At 43.5% G+C, this 26733-nt stretch overlaps 3 protein-coding genes and 1 long non-coding RNA gene across 6 annotated transcripts in view; 3 read left to right on the top strand and 1 right to left on the bottom strand.

Annotated features, from left to right (window-relative positions):
- Positions 1-1926: 1926 nt before the first annotated feature.
- Positions 1927-7552, bottom strand: UNC50 (unc-50 inner nuclear membrane RNA binding protein). 2 transcript variants are annotated; one of them, XM_064143552.1, is made up of 6 exons: positions 7387-7552; positions 5969-6252; positions 4901-5021; positions 2931-3070; positions 2754-2855; positions 1927-2235 (listed from the first exon to the last, which is right to left on the bottom strand). In XM_064143552.1, exons 2-6 carry the CDS (start codon positions 6246-6248, stop codon positions 2099-2101), a joined length of 780 nt encoding a protein of 259 aa, XP_063999622.1. In that variant the 5' UTR covers positions 6249-6252; positions 7387-7552; the 3' UTR covers positions 1927-2098. The 2 variants fall into 2 exon arrangements, with proteins under 2 accessions (XP_063999622.1, XP_063999621.1); XM_064143551.1 differs by lacking the exon at positions 7387-7552 and adding an exon at positions 7298-7378.
- An 11-nt stretch (positions 7553-7563) lies between these two features.
- Positions 7564-12597, top strand: LOC135175438 (cytochrome c oxidase assembly factor 5). The gene is made up of 3 exons (XM_064143553.1): positions 7564-7763; positions 8254-8337; positions 12418-12597. The coding sequence occupies exons 1-3, from the start codon at positions 7662-7664 to the stop codon at positions 12457-12459; spliced, it is 228 nt and encodes a 75-aa protein (XP_063999623.1). The 5' UTR covers positions 7564-7661; the 3' UTR covers positions 12460-12597.
- Positions 12598-12602: 5 nt separating this feature from the next.
- On the top strand, positions 12603-19049 carry LOC135175439 (uncharacterized). Its single transcript, XR_010302362.1, has 2 exons — positions 12603-12921; positions 13899-19049. It is a non-coding gene; the product is annotated as an uncharacterized LOC135175439 (long non-coding RNA).
- A 3320-nt stretch (positions 19050-22369) lies between these two features.
- The window catches only part of INPP4A (inositol polyphosphate-4-phosphatase type I A), a 140226-nt gene continuing 135862 nt past the window's right edge, over positions 22370-26733 (top strand). The window contains exon 1 of one of the 2 annotated variants that reach the window (XM_064143536.1): positions 22370-22448. The gene's annotated coding sequence lies outside the window, so the exon portion shown is untranslated. Of the gene's footprint in view, positions 22449-22773; positions 22851-26733 lie in introns of those variants that run through there. The other variant, XM_064143538.1, reaches the window with a different exon arrangement.

Raw genomic sequence — 26733 nt, 5'->3', positions numbered from 1 at the left:
TGTATAAGGTTTTGTGCTTTTGCAGGCATTCCAAGCCATCCCACGCATTTGCATTAATATGTGCTGATAGACGCATTTGTTTTTAAAGGAAAGATGGCTTAGAAGAATTCCAACATGACTTATGGACCAATGAAAGAACTAGACTCTTGTTTCACTGCTTGTCTAGATGTTTCAAAGGCAGTTTATAAATACCTTGAGTCAGTTTAGAGCAAAGCCATTTATACTTTGCCCATGTGCGAATGGACTGGAGTGTGGTTAAGTCTTTGGCAACACTGAACAACTTTGTAATGCTTTCTCTTAGTTTTTCTCCAAGTATATGATCATTTCAATAATCTCAGTTCCTTGTTGGAAATATTTGCTCCAGATGAAGTATTGTAGTAATTTGTAGTTTTCTTCCACCTTGAAAAATATTACCTTGATCTTGGGCAGGGGAAAGAAATCTCTTTAAACACTGTCCCCTTGAATTAACCCTAGATTCTGTGCTCATTTGTACTAGGAAGGATGTATTCTGGAAGAGCTATAGCAAGGAACTGTAGTGGAGAGGGGGAAAAAAAATCTTGTTTGTAAAAATGATTTTAAATTGCTAGCATAATGCTGAGAGGCTACTAAAAAACCTGCTGTTTTCAGGCTAGCATAGATTGCCAATGCAAAAAATACACCCTGCACAGACCTGATGAGTTAGTCTTTGAGAGTGTCACTTTTCTGTCCATAGTGGTCTCTTAGGGGTTTTGATGATTTCTGCTGTAAACAGCTGCTAGAACTTGAAGTAGCTTGATTTTGAGAATGATGAGGCCTTTTTTCAAGGGGTCAAACTCTGATATCTCTAAAGGGAAGGTACAGGGGCCCTGAGTCCTTCACTGAGTTCAATGGTATTGTACCACAGGGCACTAAATGAAGTATTTTTACTGTTGAACTGAAGTGAGGGCTAGGCTTTGTGTTAGGGCAAAGGTGTGCACAGGCTGCAGCTGCCTGCAGGACAGGAGCTCGTGCTGTTAGCTGGGATGGGAGTGGGTCCTGACTTGAATCCTTTGCCTTCTGCAGATCCAGTGAGTTTATGTTTTCCTTGTTAAAAGGGGAAGGTGATTCTTTTCAAGCCTTAACAGTGGCTGAAACACAAAGTACTGTAAGATGCACTGCCAGCATATTTGGTATTTTAAGATAAATATAGTTTTTCCTTAGAGGTCAAATTCTAGTATTGAAATAAAGTCTTACTGTAACCAGTTTACTCTTGCATTGTTTTGGCAACTGAATTGCAGGGCTTATGCTTCATACTGAGCACTGTTTTGGAAAGCTGTCATCTTCATTTTCCAGAAGGTATAGTTTGTAACAGTCAGTTTATATTCCAGCCTTGTGGACTTTACAGCTGCAGGCATTGTCATAAGCCCACCGGTGTAGCCAAACTGAACTTGTACTTCCTTCCATGTTCACAGACCTGCCACTCACTGGTGGAGATGGTAATACTCTCTGGACTTCTAGGGAATGGGTTTGAAAACTTGCTGCTATATTTGGAAACCTGATATGGGTCATGTTAATTGTGCCTTTCATCACTGTTTCTTCTGTGTGCCAGAGTCATCCACATCTATTGGAAGTAGTCATTAAAATAAATCTGTTCCCAAGTTCCTTCCCCAAAGGAAGGGACAGTTCTCTATCTAGAGACAATTGTTGCTCAACCATTGCAACGCTATTAAAGATCTGTACTTTCACACAGTCCCAAGGCAAGGTGTTCCAATATTATTATTCAATAAAACTGCTTTTTGGTGTCACTTGAAGCCCTCATAATGTAGAGCTTATGCCAGTATGTGCAAAATATCTGCAGTAAGAGTTATGCTAAATAGACTTGTTGCAGTTAAATTTAAGCTACAGCTGTACAAGTAACTTGTTTTTAGGAATGTACTGCAAAAGTATTTGAACAAAGTTGCTAACAAGTTTACTGTTGTAAATATTTTAATAAAAAAGGACACTTCAAACTTTTTTTACACAATTATCTACAATAAAGAGAAATTTACAACCATTTACAAAACGTTCTTAACTTTTTCTTTACTGTTAAGACAGCTAAGATAAAACCAAAAGAAATCATTAGATAGGTGCAGTCCTGGGCTTATCTCACTCTGTATTTATAGAAGGAGCAAAGCATCTTGGTGAAGTTCCATCCACACGCTAATGAGATCAAATAGAGCATGATGAGAAGCGCAAATGGATACAAAAGAACAGCAGTGTTCTTCAGAAAGGGCAATGCTGAAAGAGAAAAGACAAAGTATGAAGTAGTGCTCTTTCACCAAAAGGTAAAATGGCCATGGGGGAAGATAACATGAAAAAAGCAGTACTGCTCTGGCCGGCTGCCTCAATAGGGCAGATCTGTCATGTCTGCATGACTAGTCCTGCTGCTTTCCCAGATGAAAGATACTTAACTGGTGTACGTAAGGGCCTGGGAAACAGTTTTACCTAAAACTATAGTCTTAAGCTCTCCACAGACTTTGTATCCAAGGCAAACGTTTTGAAGGAGATTGAGAGGAACAAGATGCGGTGCTACAGGTCTAATACAAGAAGGGAAGCTGGTACAGTGAAGAACATGAATTCTTGGGCTTACAACGTCCACCCAGCTGGAAACCAGGATGGGTAAATTTCTGTCAGATTTCTTTCACTGTGAGGACACTTAGCTAAACCTCTACTTCAAAAAGATTTCAAAGCAAAATTTGTGTTACAAATTAAGACTACAATTTTGCTTTTAGCCAAATAGAGTTGCTGTTACTCACCACTGTATCCTAGGAATGTCACATAGATGTAATAGCCAATTGCAATCAGCCATAATGTGTTCCCAACAAAACACCCAATGACGGAATCAGATATGATGACATCTGAAAGAGACAATGCTCTCAGCAATTTTGGTAGAGCATGATTTCAACGCAGAGAGCACAAAATATTCTACTTACAGTTGATGAAAAACAGCTGGATAAAATGCAGAATGACTAGAAGTGGATAGAAAGCATTCAGATGAACATCAAAGGCATATCCCCACTCCACATCATAGTCCCTGTTCTGCTGCTTCACCAAGTACTTGTTAGAAATGAACCTACAGGAAAAGATAGAGAATATTGTTAATCTATAAAGCTGACTGACAAAAATGTTATTTTGAGATAGTAAGTCACATGCAGTCCTGATTCCACTCTGACAAATTTCTGCTACTTGAGAGAAAATCCAACAATTACGCAGACCAGACTATTGGTAATGTTTTTTTGTTAAAGCTACACTTAGGTCCCTTGCATACAACAAACAGCTAAAATACACTGCTGGCAGTACAGAAACATCATTTTTAAAAACACATCAGTGCTAGGATTTAACAATGCAGTTAAAGATCTCAGGCACTATGCCACTTTTGTTTGTACCACCACTCTTCTGAAGTCATCTCCCAACATGTACATGATCAGAACATCTTGCACAGAGGTGGTTTATTTTGTCTCTACAGAAATGGTGCTCTGCGAGGACAGAAAGAGGGCAGGTTAGCACTCTTGAACTGAAGTGTTAACAGGACTGGATGATCTTGGAGGTCTCTTCCAACCTGGTTGATTCTATGATTCTACGACACTACCTGGTGTTACAGACTATGGAACAAGCCTCAAGACTTTGTTTTCTTCAGCTGATGACAGCAGGAAATTCATCCCCTTTAGAAGGGGAACAAGACGTCAATATACAATAGCCCACAAAGAAGTAGTGAGACACCAGAGTCTTCATGGTAACTTCCTCTGATATACTCTTTGTGCCAAGTGCAGGGTCAGAAAGAGGCAGAGCCTGTTTGCAAGGTGAAGCAAGGCAAGAAGGGGTTTAGACTCATTAGGAATGAGGTTTTTGAAAAAGAGGTGAGCCAGTACTGGAGCCTGGGATTTTAACCAAACAGGAGCTAGGTCACTAGGTATTGAGGCCTGCAGGAAGATGACTAAAAGACAGAGAAAATGGCAGATGCTGAAGTCTTTCAGGTTTAGGAGACTGCGCCCCAAGTTGCAAAATGTTGGACAATGGGGGCAAGCATTGCTATATCATTATCCTCAAGCAATTTATGTTTCTCTGCCTCAGACAGGAAAGCAGATCAGACAGAACTTTCAGCTATAGTACCTCTACGTGCCTCACCTGAATTTTACAATTACAGGTAGGAGTTCCTAAGGTCACTATTTGAAAGGAATCCATCTCTTTTTCTGATCTATGGTCTTTTCTGGTTTAAGCTGTCAACTCCATTCTTAAGAACTTTTAAGTGCCTTTGCTTCCTTAAGTTTTTGGTAAAGCAAAAATTGTTTCTTTGATGCCCTCCTCCTTGCCACATCATAGAAATCAGTGACTTCCCATTGGTTCATGGCTCCCTTGCTGGTGCAGGACACATCAGTAAGATGCTGAGGCCTAGGTTATAAACAGACTACTGCCCATCTCCTTCCCTAAGTCTCTGGATGTTACAGTGTAAGACTGAGAGCAACTGCCACCAAAGCAAAAAGCCAACATGCTCAGAACAAATGCTTATACAGCTAAAACATCCAGCAAGAAACACAGGCCAATTATATATTGCCCTACGTAAACATATTTATCCACAGGTTTACGTTACTTAAGCTGTTCAACCAAAATAAGGCAGGAAGATTTTTTTATTACCAAATTTTCTATTTGGTTATTTTTATTTCTATTATAGCTGCAGACTAACCAGCTGAAGAAAGATAAGGAAAAATGTTTGTTTTAAATACAGACTTTCTGAACATTCATATTCTGCAGGAAACAAAGTGTTATTTTCTAAAGCAACATTTTGCATTAATGTGACAGCAGAAAACCTGCAGTAAGCATTTACCCTAAACTTTGCCCCAAACAGAAAAACAAGTGTCATGTCCCAACCGCAAAAGTGAGCTCAGTTTCAGACATCACTACTTACCACATCAGAGTTGCAATCAGGAGGCCAACACCTACGCAGTCTATGAATACAACCCAAAGCAGCAGCTTTATTGTTTCAAAGAACCCCATGTCCAGCACAAATCCAAATCCTACAGTAGACACTGAAATGAGAAGATTATTCAAGTTATCTAGGGAAAAAGACATCATGAGATCTTAAACTGATATATTAAGTATGCTGTTATGAAATCTCTAGTTTTCTTATTATTCTTCTCCCTGGCATTTTCAGTCAAATAGCCCATTTTTTCTACCAAATACTAAGTATAATGCAATTTATTCACAGCATAAACCCATTCACAGACTAAATATTTATCTGTACTTAGGCTTAAGCCTAAGATAACTACGCCTACCTCCTTAAGTTAGAAGGGAGTGACAGAATTTGTTCTTGATCCAACTGCAAACTGTATCACCCCCAACTATCTTTTAAAAGTGCACACAATGCTACAATGGACTATTCTTTGGTTTACAACAGCTTGTTAACCCAAACTCTGCATGTGATAACTCTGAAACAAAACCATGCAAGAGGTTTTATATTGCTAACAGCAAGGTGCTACATAACAGAAGACAACTGGGATTTTACTTACTGCTTTTGCAATTCAGTCTAAAAAAATGAATTACAAAAATCACACAAGATGCTTTGTTTATAGTTTAATTCTGCAAGATACAGCATTTCAATTGGGCCTTTATTTTAAATACAGTATTTTGTGTGCAATGTTCAGATAAACCAAACGTTCAGTATTTTTAAACTAAAGCATGCCTGTGTGGCATGAGATTTTATTACTGTCTGAACTACAAAGTTTGAAATGCAACAGAAAGTTGCAATAGAGATTAATTCAGGACAATAAAGTATTAGTTGTGTGTCCTCTGTTTCAAATTCCTACCTTTAGTTCCAAAAGGTTAGGCCATTTTCTTGTATTCTAATTAAAAAATAATCCATATTAATTGATTTTTGTCTGTGTGTGCACACATGTATGTAATTAGAAGAACTGGAAATGTTCATCACTTAACTTTCCCTTCCTCTCTTTCATGCTGTCTATCTCGTTACACTCACCGCAGAGCCAGATACTGAGAAGCACTAAGAAAGCAGGATCATCTCTTGCCCATTGGTCTTTTGTCTGTTTTCTGTAGTGAAAGTTCCTATAAACCCTCTGTGGTGAAGTAAACAGGTAAAGCATCTGCCAAAGAGCAAACTCAAAGTCCATCTGTCGGAAGTGGAAGAGCCTCCGCAGGTACTTGTAGCGTTTTGCTCCAGCTGTATGCCTCGCAGCATCTCTGGGGCTCAGCACTCCATTGCCATGGCTCCGAGAATTAACTGAAGTGGTTGGCAGCATTTTGCTAAAGAAAGAATTTTAGAGATGATTTGGGTTTGTATATAACAAAGACTAAACTCATGCAGTGCAGGCCACATCTTCAATACCGAAATTACAAAAACCTATCAATAAAATCATAGAATGCTTTGGGTTGGAAGGAACCTTTAATGGCCCTCTGGTGCCACTCCCTCTGCAACAACCAGGGACATCTTTGGCTAGATCATGTCACTCTGAGCCCCATCCAATGTGACCTTGAATGCTTCCAGAGACGGGGTGTCCACAACCTCTCTACTCAACCTTTAAAGCATTTAACCACCTTCATGAAAAAAATCTTTTATCTAGTCCGATTCTATGCTTTTTTTTAAGTTTAAAGCCATTATCTTTAGTTCTGCCACAATGGTCTCTGCTAAAACGCCTGCCTTTCTTTTTCTTATAGCCCCCCTTTAAGTACTGGAAAGCCACAGTCAGGTCTCCCCAGAGATGTCTCTTTTTCAGGCTGAACAACCCCAACTCCCTCAACATTTCCTAACATAAGAGGCAGTCCATCCTTCTGACTATCTTCGAGGCCCTCCTTTGGACACACTTGAGCAGGGCCAAGGCCGCAGAGGTAGGCACTACTCCAGGTATGGTCTCACCAGAGCAGATTAGCAGGGCAGAATCACATCCCTCGACCTGCTGACCACGCTTCAAGAATAAACCACGACACTAAAAAGCAAGCCTGTCACTTCCTTGACTGCTGAGGAGGCAGCAAGGGGGAAAACTAGGCGCAGTAGCAAACTACTGTTTCCAGTAGTACTGTCAGGAATTCAGCTCCTGCATCTCCTAGCCAGTGGAGCAGCTTGGCGACGCCAGGGATGCCAGGTCTCTCCCAACACCACGCCTTAAATCGGTTCGAGGCCGACGGCCTTCACTGGAGGCAAAAGGCCAGAGCACGCAGCCAGGGCGAAGGCACCCAGTAGCGGCCTCTCTGCTGGCTGCTCAGCTCACGCCAAGCCGGTGCTGCCCGAAGCGACCCCCACGACGGCTCCCCGTCCCACAGACACCCACCGCCCCCTCAGCGGGACCCGCACCTGGACGCGGAACTCGCTCGCCCCTTCCCCCGCGCCGTGTCACCGCCCAGGCGCGCGCCCCTCGCGCGCGGGGAGGGGGCGGGGCTCACCTGCGGCCGCGGCCCCGGTCCGCGGCACGACCCCTGCGGCGCGACCCCCGCCTCACTCGCCGGCCGCCGCCGCCGCTCGCACAGGGGCTTCCGGCAACGTCCGCAGCGCAGGCGCGCAGGCTTCCTGCCCCGAGCCGCCCCGCCCCTTCCTTCTCCCTAACGGAAGCTGCGGCAGGGCTCAGGGTAGCGAGATGGCTGCCAGCGCCGGTAGCGGTGATTGAGTGAGCCGCAGCGGGGCGGAGAGCCGCGCCTGCCGTAGCGCCGGTCCTGCCGTAATGCCCAAGTACTACGAGGATAAGGAGGAGGATGGGCGGGCCTGCGGGGGTGTCAGGGAGGATCTGCGGCAGTGCCTGCTGGAGAGCCCCTGCGTCCTGCAGGTGAGCGGCGCTGCCTCTCAGCAAACAGCTTCGTAGCCCCCGTCCCCCCCGCCCATTGTTGCTGCTGCTGCTGCTGCCGCTGCCGTACTGGTTTCACCCTATTAAACTCTGCAGGAAGAGTATCACCCTGAGGCCCTCTCTCCGGGCCCGGCGCACGGGAAGCCGCTCTCTGAGGTAGCCCCACCTCAGACGCGGCCCTCCCGGCATGGAGACGTCCTTGTGGCAAGGGAAGCCTGCTGCTGTCAGGGCTGGGGGCGCAGCGCGCCTGGGGGCGTGGAGCGGCGGCCTCCCGCTGGCGTGACCCAGCGTCCTGAGGAGATGTTACTGTATCCCTTTCAGGCCTGTTCGTTCGTGTTATAAGCACGTTAACGAAGTTAGAACGTAAGACGGAAGATCAAGTCACTCAGCGAGATCCTGAGCAAACGCTGACATATTTTCTCTTCGTCAAGGTGCAGAAATTCATTGAGTCTTTGATTTTTAATCTTAACAGGAAAACAAAAGTCCTAAACAATGTTTGATGGAAGGACACTGTAGGAGCTTGCAAATGACATTTTTTGCGTGCAAAAGATCAATGGTAAGTCTTGCTTCTGGCCTGGCTGTTTCCAATCCTTTCCCCGTGTTTCCTGAAGAAAATCACTGCAAGTCAGTAAAACTGGTGCCGCTGTGCAGAACTGGCCTTTGAACGCCACTTAAAATACAGATGTCATACACTGTTCTTATGGAGAAAAAGCTGTGGAGTATGAAAAGATAGAAAAGTGTGATTTTGAATTAGACTCAGAATGTAACAGGAGAATGAAGTAACTTGACTAACAACAGTAAAAGTTTGGTTTAAAAAATGCTAGTAGATCAGGTAATTGTAACATTGACAATTTCTACTTGTGAGGTTATCAGAAGAGATGTATTTAGAGAACATTTAAATGAAAATGATACCTTACTGAAGATTTTCACTCTAAGTAGGCTCTTGCATTTGAGTTATGCTATCAATTTTTTTGAGGATTTGAGTGGATGTTAAATAGTAGTTTGGTTTTTGGTGGTTTGGGTTTTTTTTTTTTTCAGTGTATAGTGAGCCATCAAATATGGTAGCAAGAGGACAGTTTTTTAAATGTGATGAAAATATTCCCTCATTTTGATAGGAGTTCTGTGTCCAGGAATGTCCTGCTTGTGTTTCCATGACATTAAGAAAAAGTTGAGAAGGGTTAATGGTGGTATCAAAAGTTTATAAGCATGAGTAGTGAGAGGCTTATTTTTATTTTTAGCCATTGTAATATGTAATGAAGAATATACAGTTGAAACTGTACATTATTTTTTTCTTCTGTTTTGTGCTTACAATAGAGTCACAGAATGGTTTGGATTGGAAGAGACCTTTAAGGTTCCAATCTGCCTGGGTATCACTGAAAAGAGACTGGCTCCATCCTCCTGACAGCCACCCTTCAGATACTTGTAGACTTGATAAGGTCCCCTCTTCTCCACACTAAACAGCCCTAGGGCTCTCAGTCGTTCCTTGTAAAAAAAATGCTCCAGTCCTCTAGTTGTCTTCATAGACCTTTGTTGAACTCTCCCCTATAGTTTCCTGTCCTCTTGAACTGCAGACCTCACAACTGTACAGAGTATTCCAGATGTGGTCTAATTAGGATGAGTAGAGGAGCAGGACAACTTCTCTTTATCTGGTGGACACATTCTTGTTAATGCACCCAAGTCCTTGGCCACCAGGGCACATTACTGTTTCATGGATAACATTTTATCAACCAGGTCTCCAAGTTTCTTCTCTGTGGAGCTGCTTTCCAGCAGTTCAACCCTTAATTTGTACTGGTGCATGGTTTTACTCTTCCCCAACTTCAGGACGCTACACTTACCTATGTTGCACTTCCTTAGGTTCATCTTTGTGCAGCTGCTTGCTCTGTCCAGGTCTTGCTGAGTGGCATCACAGCCTTCCAGTGTGTCTTCAGCAAATTTGCTGAGGATGTGCTCTGTCTCTTTGTCTAGGATGCAGTTGGCTTTCTGGGATGTGAGTGCATATTGTCAGGTCATATTTAATTTTCCATCTACCAGTACCCCCAAGTTGTTCCTTACAGGACTGCTTTCAGTCTGCTCATCACCCAACACGTATATGTACTTGGAGTTGCCACAACCTAGATGCAAGGCCCTGCATTTTTTGTTGTTGAACCTCATGACAAGTCTCTCTGGAGTCATAGCAATCTTTGTATCTCTGTTATATGAGTTCTATCAATCTGTTAAGCAATGAAGGGTTATTTCTGGTGATGGGAAAAAAGTGCTGCATATCTAATGCTCAAAATACCCATCTGATGTTGGATATTTCTATGTCCAGGTGATGTGTTTGCGTATCTGTCTCTAGAATGTCAAAGGAACTTTGATGAAACATAAATTTTTGGTGAACTGTTCAGTCATGCAAGAAGAGATCTGCCTCTTACATGATTCTGTTTAGACATTTCAAATTCTTAGGCTGATGGGTGACATTTTTCTTGCTCTGTTAACTCTGTACATTTCAATAATTGTGCTCTGCCAAATTTGTTACTTGGTGTAGTAGTGAGGTTTAAAGAGTACCTGAAAAACAAGTTGAACGATAAATGCAGATATAATTTACAGTATGCTGAGATCTTTAGGAGTTTTGCCTAGATGCTCTTTTCTTTTTAAGAAAATGCTAAATTTATCAGAGGAGTAAACTTCAGAACATTTAAAGTAGGAGCAAGGTTTAAAGTTGATGCTGCTTGGTTACTGGACAAGCTGTGCCACTGCGTGGATCAGATCTTTACAAATTTTTTACAGTTCTGAATTCTGAAAGAGGGTTAGAGATAGAGATACTTCCACAAGAAGCTCCTAGCCAAGCTGGCAGCTCATGGTTTGGACAGATTCACTCTGTGCTGGATCAAGAACTGGCTGGATGGCAGAGCTCAGAGAGTGGTGGTGAATGGTGCCACATCCAGTTGGCAGCTGTCACTAGTGGTGTTCCCCAAGGATCAGTGCTGGGCCCAGTCCTGTTCAACATCTTTATTGATGACCTGGACGAGGGCATTGAGTCCAGCATCAGTAAGCTTGCAGATGACACCAAGCTAGGAGCAGGTGTTGATGTGTTGGAAGGTAGGAGAGCCCTGCAGAGGGACCTGGACAGGCTGGATGGGTGGGCAGAGGCCAATGGGATGAGATTGAACAAGGCCAAGTGCAGGGTTCTGCACTTTGGCCACAACAACCCCAAGCAGCACTACAGGCTGGGGACTGAGTGGCTGGAGAGCAGTCAGGAGGAAAGGGACCTGGGGGTACTGGTGGATAGTAGGCTGAAGATGAGCCAGCAGTGTGCCCAGGTGGCCAAGAGAGCCAATGGCATCCTGGCCTGCATCAGGAACAGTGTGGCCAGTAGGACAAGGGAGGTTATTCTGCCCCTGTACTCAGCACTGGTCAGGCCACACCTTGAGTCCTGTGTCCAGTTCTGGGCCCCTCAATTCAAGAAAGATGTTGAGGTGCTGGAAGATGTCCAGAGAAGGGCAACAAAGCTGGTGAGGGGCCTGGAGCACAAATCCTATGAGGAGAGGTTGAGGGAGCTGGGCCTCTTTAGCCTGGAGAAGAGGAGGCTCAGGGGTGAGACCTCATTGCTGTCTACAACTACCTGAAGGGGCATTGTAGCCAGCTGGGGAGTGGCCTCTTCTCCCAGGCAACCAGCAATAGAACAAGGGGACACAGTCTCAAGTTGTGCCAGGGTAGGTATAGGCTGGATGTTAGGAAGAAGTTCTTCACAGAGAGAGTGATTTCCCATTGGAATGGGCTGCCCAGGGAGGTGGTGGAGTCACCATCCCTGGGGGTGTTCAAGAAAAGACTGGATGAGGCACTTAGTGACATGGTCTAGTTGATTGGATAGGGCTGGGGGATAGGTTGGACTGGCTGATCTTGGAGGTCTCTTCCAACCTGGCTGATTCTATGATTCTCAGCCTGACAGCTGGATATGACTGAGTAGCAGTCTGTAACAGCCATCTTCAAGGCTGACTAAATTCGGAAGAATTCTGAATTCTCACAGCATCAAAGTGAATTTTCCTCTGTACTGGAAAAGAACTTGCAATTTATTTTCTGTAAGTGCTGCTTTTATTTTAGCTTCATAGTAATCTTTTGCCTTCAATTAAATGCTTTTTTGTAACTTCCAAGAATTAATCAGCAGATTTCAGAAGCCGAACAGTACTTCAGATTTTAGTGGATTTTGTTTTCTTTTCTTTAACCAAACCTTCTTGTACTTAAGTTAGTTCTGTCCTCACTGACATTTGCAGTGACTCCTGCATGAACCTGATCTGAATTTTCCTTCTTCAGCTTATCAGTTAATTTTGGAAAAATAGGTCTAAGCAGATTTATGCTACCTTGTTTTCATGTGCTTTTTTTGCCATCCCACTACTGCAGTTCTGTCATTTTCGTTGTTAGGTTGTTTTCCTCAGAATGCAGAGAATGCTGATTACATAATTGAAATTTTGTGAGATTTAAGATAATGTAGTGTTTCCTTTGAAGAACCCTATAGCTTGTTTGTTACATTGATAGTTTTCTTTACAGTGACTTCTGCTTTATTCTGTGCATGCTTTTAAAGTTCGAAGTGCTGAGAGCACAAATGCTATAAAGTATTTTGCAAGATGTATGGTTTTAATATATTGACTTTAATTTTCAGTTGGATACCAGGGCAAGATTCAGAGGAAGGAAGGGATACTGAAGTCTTTATGAAGAGAACCGGCCATGGGAAATTTGGATCCATTGTCACTTTAAGGAAAAGAGACTAACATAAGAAGATTGTATCTGCTGCATACTGCCATGCAGTATTTTTGTGGAAATTACCTGCTCCTGTGTATTCCAGTATGCACATTTAGGTGTTAAAAAGAAAGAAAGCATAAAACTGCAAAGTCTGGCCAAAATAGGTACTTGTCATGCATTGGTAATAAAAAATGTAAACTCCATAATAAGATGCAGAAGTGATTATTCTGCGTTGAGGTAAAGTTATCTTTTGTGATTTTACTAATTCTGATCATATTTTACTACTATAAGTTATAGGATGTCAGGAACTGGGGATACCTCAGGATAGAGCTGTTTGTGGAAGTGACAAGTTGACCGAGGTTGCAAAATGTGCAAGCTGCTTCCTCCCCAGAAGGTTTGTTACCCAACAAACCTGCACCAACAGGTAGGAGTGGTGATGTTTTTGTGGTCCCACATCTAGAAAGATAGTGTATCTTTTCCTCTTGGTACAGATTATTTTTAATTTGATGATTGCTGTGCATATTCATTATCACAGTCTAGTCTTGCTGGACAACTAAATTAAAATCTGTCAGATTCATCTTTTTGTCATCTGTCTTCACCTTGCATTGGCATAAGTCCGAGAGAACTGTGACATTATTCTAGTCAGTGCCTTCAAAGTTATACGCCAGGATATAGTTAACTGCATTTCTTTGGATGAGTGAGGAAGGTGTTCCTCAGACCAACAGCTAAGGAGACTGTGACTGTTGTTACTGTGTTCTAGAAGTATTTGCAACAGTCTTTGAACTTCCCTTGAGGTGACCCTGGATGATTTTCTCCATTATTTGTCCAATCAAATGTATAAATACGAATCCAAACATATATACAAACAACAGATGAAGGTATGGACTTTATTGTATTTATAGGAAGTCATATTCCATAGACTTACTTCATGAGCATTTTTCTTGTTTTCACTTTATCACATCCTTCTCAAAGCTTTGATTCATGTTTGGATGTTAAATGTTCAAATTTCCATTCACATTAATTTAAAGTGTAACTAGTTTCTGCTATGCACTTCTTAAAACTTGCTCTTCCTTAAGAATTTTGTTGTGCTTAGCCAAATTTTATATAGTTTCATAAGTTATAAAGCAGCTGCAGTGAAACAAAAACAAATGAATAAATGAGAACATTATTTTGCTTTCCTTTGATCAAGGATGACTGCTGCAGATCTGTCTGTGGTTTGACAGTGTACTTGGAGACAGAGGTTAGCATCTATTAATTAGTCTCTCTTGCCCCACCCTGATGTATAAGTGGAGTGTATGGGGTTAAAAAACATTAAATACTGCTTAAACCGTGAATGAAGTGAGACTTTACTGGTTCTGTTTAAGAACTTGTGTCCTGAAGAATATTTCTTCTTCCTTTCAGTGTCTCTACCTCCTTCCTTGCCTTTTGGAACCCTGAAGAAATGAGTGTAGTGTAACTCTTAACACCTCTTACACGTGAAAACTCAAGCTTCAGACAAGCTGTTTAGAAATAAGATTTGAAAATAATGAGAGGGGAGAGTTATGCTAACTTCTTTTCTTAGCTGAAGCTTACAGTAATGTGGCTAATTTGCATTGAATGGATTGCTGCAATACTTTGTGAAACATGATTTCACCAAATGGGTGAATGTCAGTTATTCGATTCTGTCTTAAGAAACTGCTCTGTGATCAGTTAAAATAAGTTTATTTTCCTTGTATGTGTAGGATTTTATTTTTGCAATTGTAACACTGTTTTCATGATTTCATGTTTTGTTGATCATGTAAAAGCTAGTTAATTTGCTGAAGTGCTCTAAACATTAACAAAGCTTAAAAAGGAGTAAAATTCACTTTGCAGGTAGTTGTTGGTTTGAAAAGTGAGAATGGTATATGGTTTTGGTAGTCAGGGAATCCTCTGTGGCCTGCCTTGCTGCAGCAAGACAGTAGGCTCAGTTCAGATGATTGTTCCTTTCTTGTCTATAATCACCAGGCCTCCCCAAAGGTGCTGCAGCCAATCTTTTTGGAAAGGAGCAGACAGATAACCAGTTAGTTATTGTTAGTAGTTGCCTTGATCCAGTAGATAGTAAGTGTTAGAATTAAATATAGTGTTTGCTGTTGGTCATCTGAGGATTTAATAATTATAATTTAACAGAATGTGTGTATTGTTTGATCTAATAGAATCTTGGTGTCAAAACTTCCAAATTATTTTAGTGAACCATTCTAGGACAGTATAAAGATACATAAAATATGTATCAAAATACGAAGTTGCTTGAGAGACACTCCTTCAGTTCCAATACTGTCTAACATAATATGCTCTCTAAAAATTACAAATTACATAATTGCCTTGGGACTCTGAGCACTGTCCTACTTGAGAACTATTAATGTTTCTTGTAAGAAAATATAATCTGTTTTGTTAATGAAAGCCCTAAGTGTAGAAATTTGCATATGTGATTCCAGCTTTTTTCCTAATACACAAAGTGTTTCTATTTGAATATATTTCTAAGTCTCATGTCTTGTGCTATACCACTGGCTTTTATTAAAAAGTACTTACTTCTAGTCTGTGGCAGATTCTGCAAGATTGAACTGCTGGAGTGGGTCCAGAGGAGGGCCATAAAGGTGATAATGGGGCTGGTGCACCTCTTCTGTGGGGACAGGCTGCGAGAGTCAAGGCTTTTCAGCCTGGAGAAAAGAAGGCTCTGGGGAGACCTTATAACAGCTTTCCAGTAGCTGAAGTGGGGAGGTCTAAGGAAAGTGACTTCTAAAAAAGTGCTTGTAGTGATAGGATGAGAAGGAATGGACTGAAGCTTGAGGAGGGCCGATTTAGACTAGATATTAGTAAGAAATTCTTTGCAGTAAGGGTGGTGAGACTTGGAACAGGTTGCCTAGGGAGGTGTGGATACTGCAGAACTACTGCAGAACTACTGCAGAACATGGTAATTATGAAAAAATATGCCATGGTCCTTTTACTGTGATTTGAAAATTCTTTAGCTAATCACCTGTGTTTAGTATGAAGTGATAATCATATTGTTTAAGTAGAATCTGCTTAATGAAGGCCCATGTGTACTTACATCAAAAAGGGAGAAAAAGGGTTTGGCATTTAACTTTAATCTTTAGAAGAAATGACATTTTGAAAGCTACTCTGCTTCCGGAATGTGTGCATTTTTATTAGGAAGAGCTTCATTATTCAGTGGTTGGCATAAGAGATTGGTTGTATGTTCTCTCATCACTTTTAAGTTCCTGGGGAATAGCAGATTGGATGATAGGTTGTGTTTTTTCCAAGCAAACTTTTAAAATAATGTTTAATGAAACAATCTAGGCTGACACTTCCTGCTCTTCGGAAGAGCATTAAGTGAAGTCATCTAAGAATGCAACCGCACAAAGTAGGTGGTAAGCAATATCTGTTGTTTTAAGCCTTTGGTTGGAAAAGCACTGTAGCAGTTTTGTTGACATTTTGAATTTCACAAGTATCTGTGCTACTTTAGCACTTGATATGTGGTAATTTAGAGCTTTTGCATTTATTCTAAATATGTATTGTCTAAAGCTGAAGAGCATGACCGAGTTTAATTTCCATCATAAGCTATAGTAGACAGGATGTGTCCCGGGTTTAGGTTGATCCCTCCCCCAGGAAGAAAATTCACAACACAAACCCCCCTTCTTTTTTGAAAGTCAGGGAAAGATGAAATTGTATTTTCTTATAGTATAAGTATAACAATGTAAAGAGAGATAATAACTAGAGAAGGAAGGAAGGGAAAAAAAACAATACAGTAACCTTAAGGGAGATGGGGAAGGGGTCAAGCAGCGGCGAAGCAGCAGAAGCAGCAGTAGCCAAAACAGCAGCCGGGGAAGATAGGCAAAGCTGAAGCAGCCGAAGCCAGCGGGAGAAGGGGGAGAACAAACTGTGCTTCTAGACATTAAGTTCTTGATGCTCCAATTAAATTGTATTAATTTATCTATTGTTGCCATTTATGTGGCCTATCCCTGGAATGTTCATCTCTCCCCTATGTATGAGCTAGAGGATCAGCTCAAACGGCCACAGGATGGTAACCAGAAACATTAAGACCTTTTCTTCTTTTTTCCTTTTTTCAATTGTGCATGCTGATTTGTTTGTCTCTGACGTGGTTTTGCTGTGGGGATCTTAAGAAAATTATGAACCACTTGTTTCTGTAACATTGTACATTCTACAATGACTTGATTGACCCTCCGTAGGAAGAAAATTCTGTACAGAGAGAGAGAGCAAGATCTGAAAGTAGACTATGCTTTATTTTCCAGATTTACATTAAGTTGATCAATAATGTCCTTAAATATGGAAAGGAGAAGCAACAAAGCTAAATGTTTTAATAGCTGCTTTGTGATGTCAGTAGCAGGTGATATATTTCAGATAATAATGTATTTTAGTAGATAAACATTGAATTTTTTTCCATCAAGTTGAGGCTTTTTATCTTGGTGAAAGCTCTTACGTGCCATATTTTTTCTTTGTGTATAGGTGCTAATGGGCTGCAGTGAAATGGGAAGAAGTAATTTAGTAAAGAGTTTCACAGAGAGAATAATACAAGTGACTCTCTGTGACTCAAAACAAGATATCCAAACCTATTTTGCAGTATTGCTGCTATTACTCTAAAAGGGGCTAGAGGAAAAATGGCAAATATAGAAGTTGGCTTGTAATGCAAAAAATCCAGTCATAAACTGCGCTAGCGTAGAATTGTATTTTGTTTTCTCACATTACTGTGAAGGATGGCAAATACATAATTTTTCTGCCAAATTTTGTCAGGAAATTTTAAAGGCTTTGTTTTTAAGGGAGTTTTGAAGTCTTTCTGGTACATAGGTGACAGAGGTCTAGTATTTGTTAGCGCTTGTCTCAGGCATTTAATTCTGTATCAGCCTTACCTCTCTTAATCCTATAGCAAGATAGGTTTCTGGAAATCCCAAGTAATGCAGGAATAAGCGTTGCCAGTTGTCAAATTACTGCCATGCTGAGGAAGATGAAGGTAAATGGTGTACTGAGGGGATTGATTATCAGATGTGTAAAATTTCTCATTGCTCAATATAAACGCAGAAACTACATAAAGTCCTTTGTCCGATGAGACTAGACATGCAGTGAAATGTCCCTTCCTGCTTTATATTAGCAGTTAAGGTAAGGGAGTTTAACACCATTCATCTAGTCTGACCTCTTATGAAGGTTCTGGTTTCAAGCTAGAGAAAGGCATTGGCTCTTGAAAAGGGTATAAGCTGTAACCTATGTCTTTTCAATAGTATGTTTCAATAGGTAGTAATCCCTCTTTTAAAAAAGTGCATGTCTGTCTTGTGACTTCACCTTCCACTTACTGGAGAAAGGGAGGGGATGGCTCCACAAAAAAAAGGTTAGTAGTATCCTATTTTTCCCTGGTGGCAATGTGTTTAAAACTGGGAGTTAAAAAAGCATACTCAGTATTTTTTAATGAAATGCCTGGATTAACTTCTTGAAAACTTGCATTGTGCCTGTCTTCCTCAGTCCCCTCACAAACTTATACTCATCTTTTAAGGACATAAAACTCCCCCCCCCCCCTTTCTCTGTGTGCTGTCGATTGTGCTTCCAAAATTCCTGTCATATTTTATCACAGTGTTAAGTTGGATTCTCATGTTCAATTCCTTTTCTGTTATGACCCTGATGCACTTCCAGTGTCAGTAAGGTTTCCAGTCTGCTGTTTTCCCAGTGTTCAGGGTATGGCTTTGTAGTCTTTTCCTGGGTGTATAACCAGAGATGTGGCTATTAAACTGTTGAACAGTATGCTTTGTCAGCTATTTCAGAACTCTTAGGTGATGGCTCAGTTCTTTTGTTCACCATAGTGCCAGCTATTGTGCTGTCCACAAATACAGGCTTCCACATCTTTGAGGAAAATGTTGAATAGTCTTAAACCTGGTAAAGGTCCTACAGCAGCTCTCCAAGTACCTCTACTCAATTAGAATTCCTCTCAGACAATTAGTCTTCAAGGTTTGTTACTTAAGTTTTCTTCACCTAATAAATCTATAACAGACAAAAATTAAAAACCTTCCTGCCCTGCTGGCTTTTCTGTTTTTTATTTTCCCAGAGTGACTAGGAATGCTCTGTTTGTATGAACATAGTGGTTCTGCACATCCTCCTTCAACACTGGTGCAGTATCAGCTCTCTCTAGTCCATTGGGTATTAGGGCTACTTTGATTGAGTGAGTATCAGTAGTAAACATCCTTCTTTCAGGATCCTTGGTGGGGATTTGGCCAAGCCCACTTCAAAGTTTGCATTATGGTTGATGATGAAAATTCTTGTCACCTATAAATACATGACAGTGTTTTGTGCTTCTTAATGCTGTCAAGCTCTGAAAGATGCTGGTGACAGAGCCTGTTCGCCTTCTAGCCTGTTCAGGCTATTCAATGTATTTAGGATAGGATCTCTTTAAGCTTGCATAGTATGCAGAGGAACTCCTTTTTTGTTTTCTTTTTGTTTAAAAACATGGCATGATTCATTAGTTTTCTGCTAAGCTATGACCAAAAGTAAATGTTAAAAATCACATTTGACTAAACATTGAAAATAAACTCTCCTCTCTAAGTTCTGTCTGATTTGTGGAAAGTGGAATTTCAACATTGACAGAGAGAAAAAAGATAAATTCAAGCTGTATCTTCTGGCTTCTCCATCCAAATTAAGATCACATCGAGGACTTGAGCTGGCAGCTTCCAGCACTGGGTAACTGCAGCAGACAAATTTAAAATTCTTACACTAGAGCGTGTTGGGACTGACTCAGCAGGTGCTTGGCAGCAGTCCTCTCCAGGTCATGCACGGTCACTTGGAGCCTTCCAGACATCTGTGTGTTTCTCGCTAATTCTTCCTCCCACAGGGAAGCTTGTGAGTAACTGTTTTTTATCTTGACATTTGTGAACCATGTAAAAATAATAGAGCCAGAGCTGCACTGTGACCTCTTCTGGTGTTCTTTCAAATTAACACTACCTGATCCCTCACTGATAGCAGTGTATTATATAACCTAATTAAGAAATGGAGCCCAAACTCCAGGTGTGTATGTATATATATAGCAGGTTCAACAAGTGTAGCTGACTATCACCAGCTTCAGATGTGGACAGTGAATGAGGATGAAGGAAGAAATGTGTTTGTGTTTTCATTAGAAAAGAAAGCAAATCTGTATTGTCCCAAATTATTTGGTTCAAACTTCACAGACGTGATGCAGATACTTCTCAGACTCATGACGTTTTCTTTTTCAAAATCAAAGAATTGCAGAATGGTAGGATTTGGAAGGCACCTCCACAGGTCATCTAGTCCAGTCCTGTGCTGAAGCAGGTTCACCTAGAGCAGATTGCCCAGGACCCAGGTGGGTTTTGAACATCTTCAGAGCAGGAGACTCCACAACCTCTCTAAACAGTTCCCTGTCATCTTCAAAGAAATTTTTCCTCAAGTTCAGATAGAACTTCCTGTATTGCAGGTTGTGCTTATTGCCTCATGCCCTGTCAACTGGCCACCTCTGAAAAGGGTCTGGCTGTGTCCTTTTTGGCATTACCCAGGCTAAAGAGCCCCAGGTCTCTCAGCCTTTCCCTGTCATAGAGCTGCTCCAGTCCCCTAATCATCTTTGTAGCCCTCCACTGGACTCTCCTTAGTAGTTCCTTGTCTCTCTTGAAGAAGGAGAGCCCAAATCTGGACTCAGTATGCCAGATGAGGCCTCACCACCGTAGGGAAGAGGGGTAGGAGAACCTCCCTTGACCTGCTGGCCACATTGTTCTTAATGCACCCTGGAATATCACAGGCCTGTTTTGCTACAAGGGCTTGTTGCTGGCAACTTGTTGCCTGCAGAGCTGCTTTTCAGCAACTCAGTCCCTGGCCTGTAGTGGTGCATAGGGGCATTTGTCCCTGGATGCAGGACTCTACACTTGTCCATGTTGAATTTCTGCCCAGCTCTCCAGCCTGTCTCCCCAGTTGCTGACTGCAGATCATGATAGAAGAGAGCCCCAGTTTCTACATTTTTGTATCTGGCCTCTGGAAAAGGAAAAAAGAATCCTTTAACTCACAGAGTTATGAAGTAGGTATGTTTATTACAGCACTGGGTGCCAGGAGTGATCGTTCCACCAAACCTGCACACTCTATGCTGGCACAAGACAGAATTTGTTACAGATCTGATAGCTTCCTATGATACCATAACTGAATGGGTAGATTCAGGGAGACCAGTGGGTGTAGTCTACCTCAATTTTAGCAAGACTTGATGCTGTCTCCCATGACATCCTAGTGAGCAAGCTCAGGAAGTGTGGGGTGGAAGAGCAGTCAGTGAGGTGGATTGGGAACTGGTTACAAAACAGAGTTCAAAGAGTGGTGATCAATGGTGCCAGGTTCCACTGGAGAGCTGCAACCAGTGGAGTCCTCCAGGATCAGTAATGGGTTCAGTGTTGTTCAACATCTTCATCAATGACATTGCTGAGGCGACAGAGTGTCTGCTCAGCAAGATTGCTCATGACACCAAGCTGAGAGGCTTGGCTGATACAGCTGAAGGCTGTGAGGCCATCCAGCGAGACCTGGACAGACTGGAGAGCTGGGCACAGAGGAACCAAATGAGGTTCAACAAGGACAAGTGCAGAGTCCTGCACCTGGGGAGGAATAATGAACTGCACCAGTACAGGCTGGGAGGTGATCTGGAAAGCAGCCCTGTGGAGAGGGGAGGGACCTGGGAGTCCTGGTGGATAACAAGTTATCCATGGGACATCAGTGTGCCCTTGTGGCCAAGAAGGCCAATGGGATCCTGGGGTGTATTAGGAAGAGTGTGTCCAGCAGATCAAAGGAGGTTCTCCTCCCCCTCTGCTCTGCCCTGGTGAGACTGCATCTTGAGTACTGTGTTCAGTTTTGGGCTCCCTAGTTTAAGAGGGACAGGGATCTGCTGGAGGTCCAGTGGAGTCTACAAGGCTGATCAGGGAGCTGGAGCACATGCCTTGTGAGGAGAGGCTGAGGAACCTGGGGCTTTTAGTCTGAAGAAGACTGAGGGGGGATTTAGTAAATGTTCATAACTATCTGAGGGCTGTGTGTCAGGAGCAGGGCGACAGGCTCTGCTCACTTGCTCCCTGTGATAGGGCAAAGAGCAGTGGGTGTAAGGTGCAGCACAGGAGCTTCCACCTCAACACAAGGGGGAACTTCTTTACTGCAGGGGTCACAGAGCACTGGAACAGACTCCCCATAGAGGTTGTGAAGTCTCCTTCTCTGGAGACTTTCAAGGCCCGTCTGGATGTGTTCTCTATGACCTGAGCTAGATTGTATGGCCTTGCTCTGGCAGGGGTTTTGGACTCGATGATGTCTTTGGGTCCCTTCCAACCCCAACAGTTTATTTTTCACCTTCGGTCCAATTGCTTAGCTGCCTTCCTCTTCTGTTGCTTGTTTTCAAGGTCCCAGATTCTTTTCATCTCTGGACCAGCATACTCCTCTTTGTCAAGAGATACAAATGTAACATTTATGGTTACACACGATAGCTGTCCAGCTAGGTGCTACACATCTTCTTAATCAAGAATGTGTATCTGGTCTGTGGGGCCCTGTATTTGTGAAACTTAAGAGGCCTTTCACCAATATTCTTTGATATATACTTTTCCTTTCATCACATCCTTTGGAGCTGCAGATGCACAATACACAAAAAAGTAGGGAGCTTGCTGGGAAGTCGGAAGGCGAGATTCGAGTAACCGGAGTTATGCAGAGGACGGGCTTACTTCAGCCCTGGCCGGAGGGCGATGGCAGTCCTGCCGTGCCGCGCCTCTGGTCTCCCTTGGTAGCTGTCTTCGCCTTCCCCACCTGCCAGCCTCTCACTGCGCAGACTAGCGAGGTTCGGCGGCTGGCGGCCGCAGGGGCCGGGCCCCGTTGCGGGGCGGGGCAGCCGGTGCCGTCACAAGCAAGAGGGCGGACGCCACCGGAGTCGCTAGGGTTGCGGGATCGGCGGCTGCTGCGGAGCGGCGTCTGGCGAGGAGGGCTGCGAAGGTAAGCGAGGAGAGCCTTGTCGAGGAGCTGCCGCGCCGCACTCAGAGGAGGGGGTCGGAAGGAGAAGGTGCACCTTCGAGGCTGGGCCTGGGCCCGGCGGGTCTCGAAGAGCCGAGGCGGGGCTCTCCGCTGACGGCTGCGGGGGTGGGGGCGGCGCGGCGCCGGAGCAGCAGCAGCGCGTGCGAGGGGCGGCCGTTGGCGTGTCCGTTGGGCGGGGGGCAGCGCCGCGGCCGAGCCTCGCCGCCTGCCGCTGTGGGGAGCGGAGTGTCCTGCGTGCCGGGCGTGCGCCGCCGAGACCCCGCGTCGGGCCGGCCCTGCGCCCGGGCTGCTCCCTGCCGCCCAGGGGTTTCGGCCATCGCTGTTATCATCTGCGGCGCGCTGCCGTGCGTGCGGCGTTACTGGGTAGGTGGCTACGCCTTGAGCTTTCATTACGGTTCATTCTGAGCGTCTGGGAGTCGTGCTAGGCTGCCCCGTGAAAATCAGGGTGTGCAAACAGCTGTCTGTGGAAGAGATGCAAGAGTGAGGCATCAAAAAAACCCAACCAACCAAACCAAACCCACAAACCCAACAAAAAACAACCCAAGGATGATGTTGCTTTTAATTTCTTGTCTAAAGAGGTGCTTGAAACAAGCTCCTATGTATTCCTGTTTCTAGGTGGTTTTATGGGCGCTGTGTTTTGTGATGCTTGTTTGCTGGCTTTGTGACGCGGCGTGGGCTTGTAGCACAGCGAGCTGTCAGGCCTCTTATCCCTGAGAGACTTGTGATGTGCCTCATGTGATGGTGTTCGTAGGTGACCCTAAGGCAAGGTGGTGTGGTTGGGACCCGAAGTAGCCCTACACTCTCCACACCTGCTCACTTTGATGCTCAGAGTCATGGAAACACCAATGCGTGCAGGAGGCCAGGTCCTGAGGTGGGATTGTCCCTTCAGTGTTTGAAAAAGTGAATATCAGAGGGTGGATTTGTGATTTCTGTCTGCTGGCATGCAGTTCGCCCGTGCTCCTTGATGAGCTCCTCTTAGGGCAACAAAGCTGGTGAGGGGCCTGGAGCACAAATCCTATGAGGAGAGGTTGAGGGAGCTGGGCCTGTTTAGCCTGGAGAAGAGGAGGCTCAGGGGTGAGACCTCATTGCTGTCTACAACTACCTGAAGGGGCATTGTAGCCAGGTGGGGGGTGGCCTCTTCTCCCAGGTAACCAGCAATAGAACAAGGGGACACAGTCTCAAGTTGTGCCAGGGTAGGTATAGGCTGGATGTTAGGAAGAATCCCAGAGAGAGTGATTTCCCATTGGAATGGGCTGCCCAGGGAGGTGGTGGAGGCACCACCCCTGGGGGTCTTCAAGAAAAGACTGGATGAGGCACTTAGTGCCATGGTCTAGTTGATTGGATAGGGCAGGGTGATAGGTTGGACTGGATGATCTTGGAGGTCTCTTCCAACCTGGTTGATTCTATGATTCTATGTTTCTTTCTCAGTGGCCATACCATCATTTGGGAAATAGGATTGCAGAGCTTAGAGGAGAGTGCACTATGCGCAATGATATAGGATGTTTAAACATATTTAACCTTCCTTAACTTATTCTAGACTTTTACAATTCCTTTTCTGTGTAGGGAACCCTTAAAAGGAAACAGATTGCATATTTAGTTTGGTGCATATTTCAGATTTTTGTCCATTTATTAAGCCAGAATACGGTTGTAAAATGTAATAGTAGAAATGCCTTTGCACTGCCTTTGCAGTAGTGATGCACTGTTACCAGTATCACATAGGTTTGGTGGAGAGTGTAAGAGCGAAGTTGTAGCTTTGTCCCAGTGACATGCATTTCTCACCGTACACGGAGCAAAGCCAGCATACACTAGTCAGAGATCAGCATGGACCTCATGTGCTGCACAGATGACATAGAAGGGATTTTCCCTGTACATTCAAGGTGGACAGTGTTGATGGTAGCTGTCCACCTGCAGGTCTGTGTCATTGTTTCTACGGAAAATCTGTATTATTGAGCTTATCTTCCTTGACAGTAGAGAGCTGGCTGTGAAGGTCTTGTTGGTTTACTTTGTAAGCAACAGAAACAGAGGCTCTTCTGTGGTTTTTATGCTCTCAAACTCTAAAGCAAGGGAGATGAGGTAGCAGAACCCTGTTGTCTTTGAAACAATATTTGTTTCCCCTTGGGGAACCACCATTTGCTAATGCTTGTTTCAAAAGCTCTTGCTTAAAAAAACTTTCTGAAGTTTTTTCCTGCTTCTGAAGATTTTGATTCGATGAACTGCCTTGATTCACAGAACTCAGGGAATGCAGTGTTTTACCATTTCTTTCACAAGACTCTTTCAGTCTCGATGCAAATATTAGGCAGGAGTAAATGGGAAGGGACAAAGAGTGAAAAAGAGGGCCCTGGAAATTACTGGTCTGTCAGCCTCACCTGTGTCTGGAAAGATCATGGGAAAGGTCCTTCTGGAAGGTATGCTGAAGTACATAGAGGATGGGGAGATGATTTGAGACAGCCAGTATGATTTCACCAAGGGCAAATTCTGCCTAACCATCCTGGTGGCTTGTTACAATGACATAACTACATCAGTGGACAAGGGAAGACCAAAAAAGTCACCTGTCTGGACTTCTGTAAAGCCTTTGACACAGAACCACAACATTCTTCCCTCTAAACTGGAGAAATACAGATTTGATGGGTGGTCTGTCCAGTGGATTGGTTGGATGATCATATCCAAAGGGCTGAATGTCCAGATGGAGATGAATGATAAGTAGTGACCCTCAGTGATTGTTTCTGGGACCAGTGCTGTTCAATGTCTTCATCAATGATACAGACAGTGAGATTGAGTCCACCCTCAGCAAGTTTGCAGATGATAGGAAACTGAGTAGTGTGGCTGATAAGACTGAAGGACAGGATGCCATCCAGAGGGACCTGGACTGGCTTGAGAAGTTGGCTGAGGAGAATCTCATGAGGTTCAATAAGTTGAAGTGCAAGGTTTTGCACGTAGGTCAGGGCAGTTGTTGATTAAGATTCAGGCTAGGAGATGATGCACTTGAGAGCAGCCACACAGAAAAGTACATGGGGGTACTGGTGGGTGAGAAGCTGGCCATGAGCCAACAGTGTGCACTCGTAAAGAAAACAAATGGCATGCTGGGCTGCATCAAAAGCAGGGCGGTCAGCAGATTGAGAGGGGTGATTCTGCCCCTTTGCTCTGGTGAGACCTTACTTGGAGTACTGTGTCCAGCTATGGAACCCCCAGCACAGGAAGGTTGTGGACCTGCTGGAGTGGGTCCAGAGGACAGTCACAGGTATGATCAAGGGGGTGGACTACCTCTCCTACAAAGATAGGCTGAAAGATTTGGAGCTGTTCAGCCTGGAGAAGAGAAGGCACTGAAGAGACCCTGTAACTACATTTCAATATCTGAAGGGGACCTGCAGGAAGGCTGGGGAAGGACTGTTTAGAAGGACTTGTAGTGATAGGATGAGGGGCAATGGTTTTAAACTGCAGCAGGGTAGATTTAGGTTGGACATAAGGAAGAAGCTCTTTACAATGAGAGTGGTAAAATACTGTAACAGGTTGCCCAGCGATGTGATTGATGCCCCATTCAAGATCAGAATTGATGTGGCCCTGGGTAGCCTGATCTAGCTGGAGGTATCCCTGCTCACTGCAGGAGATTTGGAAAAGATAACCTTTGAGGGTTCCTTCTAACTCGATGCAATCTGTGAATATGTATTTTTGGCAGGAACTTGAAGTTTTGTATTCTTAATTTTAGAAGTTCTGGCAGTTCCAAAACTCTGAGGTGGATGTGACCTCTTTTATTTGCTGCTCCCTGCTGGCAGTACCAAGCTGTTAGCAAATCATGACTTCGGTGCAGTTTTCAATTATCTGTATCTAGGCTGAATGTGTTTTTCTTGATAGATGACAACTTTGCCTGTGACTTACTTTATTTTTAATGAACTAATTTTAACTTAATCTGTAGTAGGTGGTAGCTTGTAGGGACCCACAGAGAAACAAAGAACACTGCCTAAGTGTGACAAAGGAGCCACGTGATCTTCAGAGGGTGTTTGGCTCCCTTACTGAAGGCAGCAATCACACCTCTGTAGAACTTCTTTGCTTCTGCCTTGCTTGCTGTCAGCTGAAACAGAAAGCTGCACCCATGTTAGGGTGGCTGAATGTTTGGTCTTAGGTGCTCAGATACAACGACAGTTGGATGTCCTCAGGTGTCTCTTAGACCTGTTGAAATCTAAGATGCTGTATTAAACAGAAGTTCTCCTTATGGAGCTAAATGGCTGCTCTGTTTGTTGTATGTTCTGGG

The sequence above is a fragment of the Pogoniulus pusillus genome, chromosome 5 (assembly GCF_015220805.1).
Source record: "Pogoniulus pusillus isolate bPogPus1 chromosome 5, bPogPus1.pri, whole genome shotgun sequence".
Taxonomy (NCBI): domain Eukaryota; kingdom Metazoa; phylum Chordata; class Aves; order Piciformes; family Lybiidae; genus Pogoniulus; species Pogoniulus pusillus.
Note: the sequence above shows the minus strand (reverse complement) of the source record. Positions and strands in the feature narration are given on the sequence as shown.

Coding starts and splice junctions, on each gene's coding strand:
- LOC135175438 (XM_064143553.1), top strand. CDS start 7,662: ATGCCCAAGTACTACGAGGATAAGGAGGAGGATGGGCGGGCCTGCGGG. Junction 7,764..8,253: donor AGAGCCCCTGCGTCCTGCAG/GTGAGCGGCGCT, acceptor TAATCTTAACAG/GAAAACAAAAGTCCTAAACA. Junction 8,338..12,417: donor TTGCGTGCAAAAGATCAATG/GTAAGTCTTGCT, acceptor TTTAATTTTCAG/TTGGATACCAGGGCAAGATT.
- UNC50 (XM_064143552.1), bottom strand. CDS start 6,248: ATGCTGCCAACCACTTCAGTTAATTCTCGGAGCCATGGCAATGGAGTG. Junction 5,022..5,968: donor TCTCAGTATCTGGCTCTGCG/GTGAGTGTAACG, acceptor TTCTCATTTCAG/TGTCTACTGTAGGATTTGGA. Junction 2,856..2,930: donor CCAGCTGTTTTTCATCAACT/GTAAGTAGAATA, acceptor TGTCTCTTTCAG/ATGTCATCATATCTGATTCC.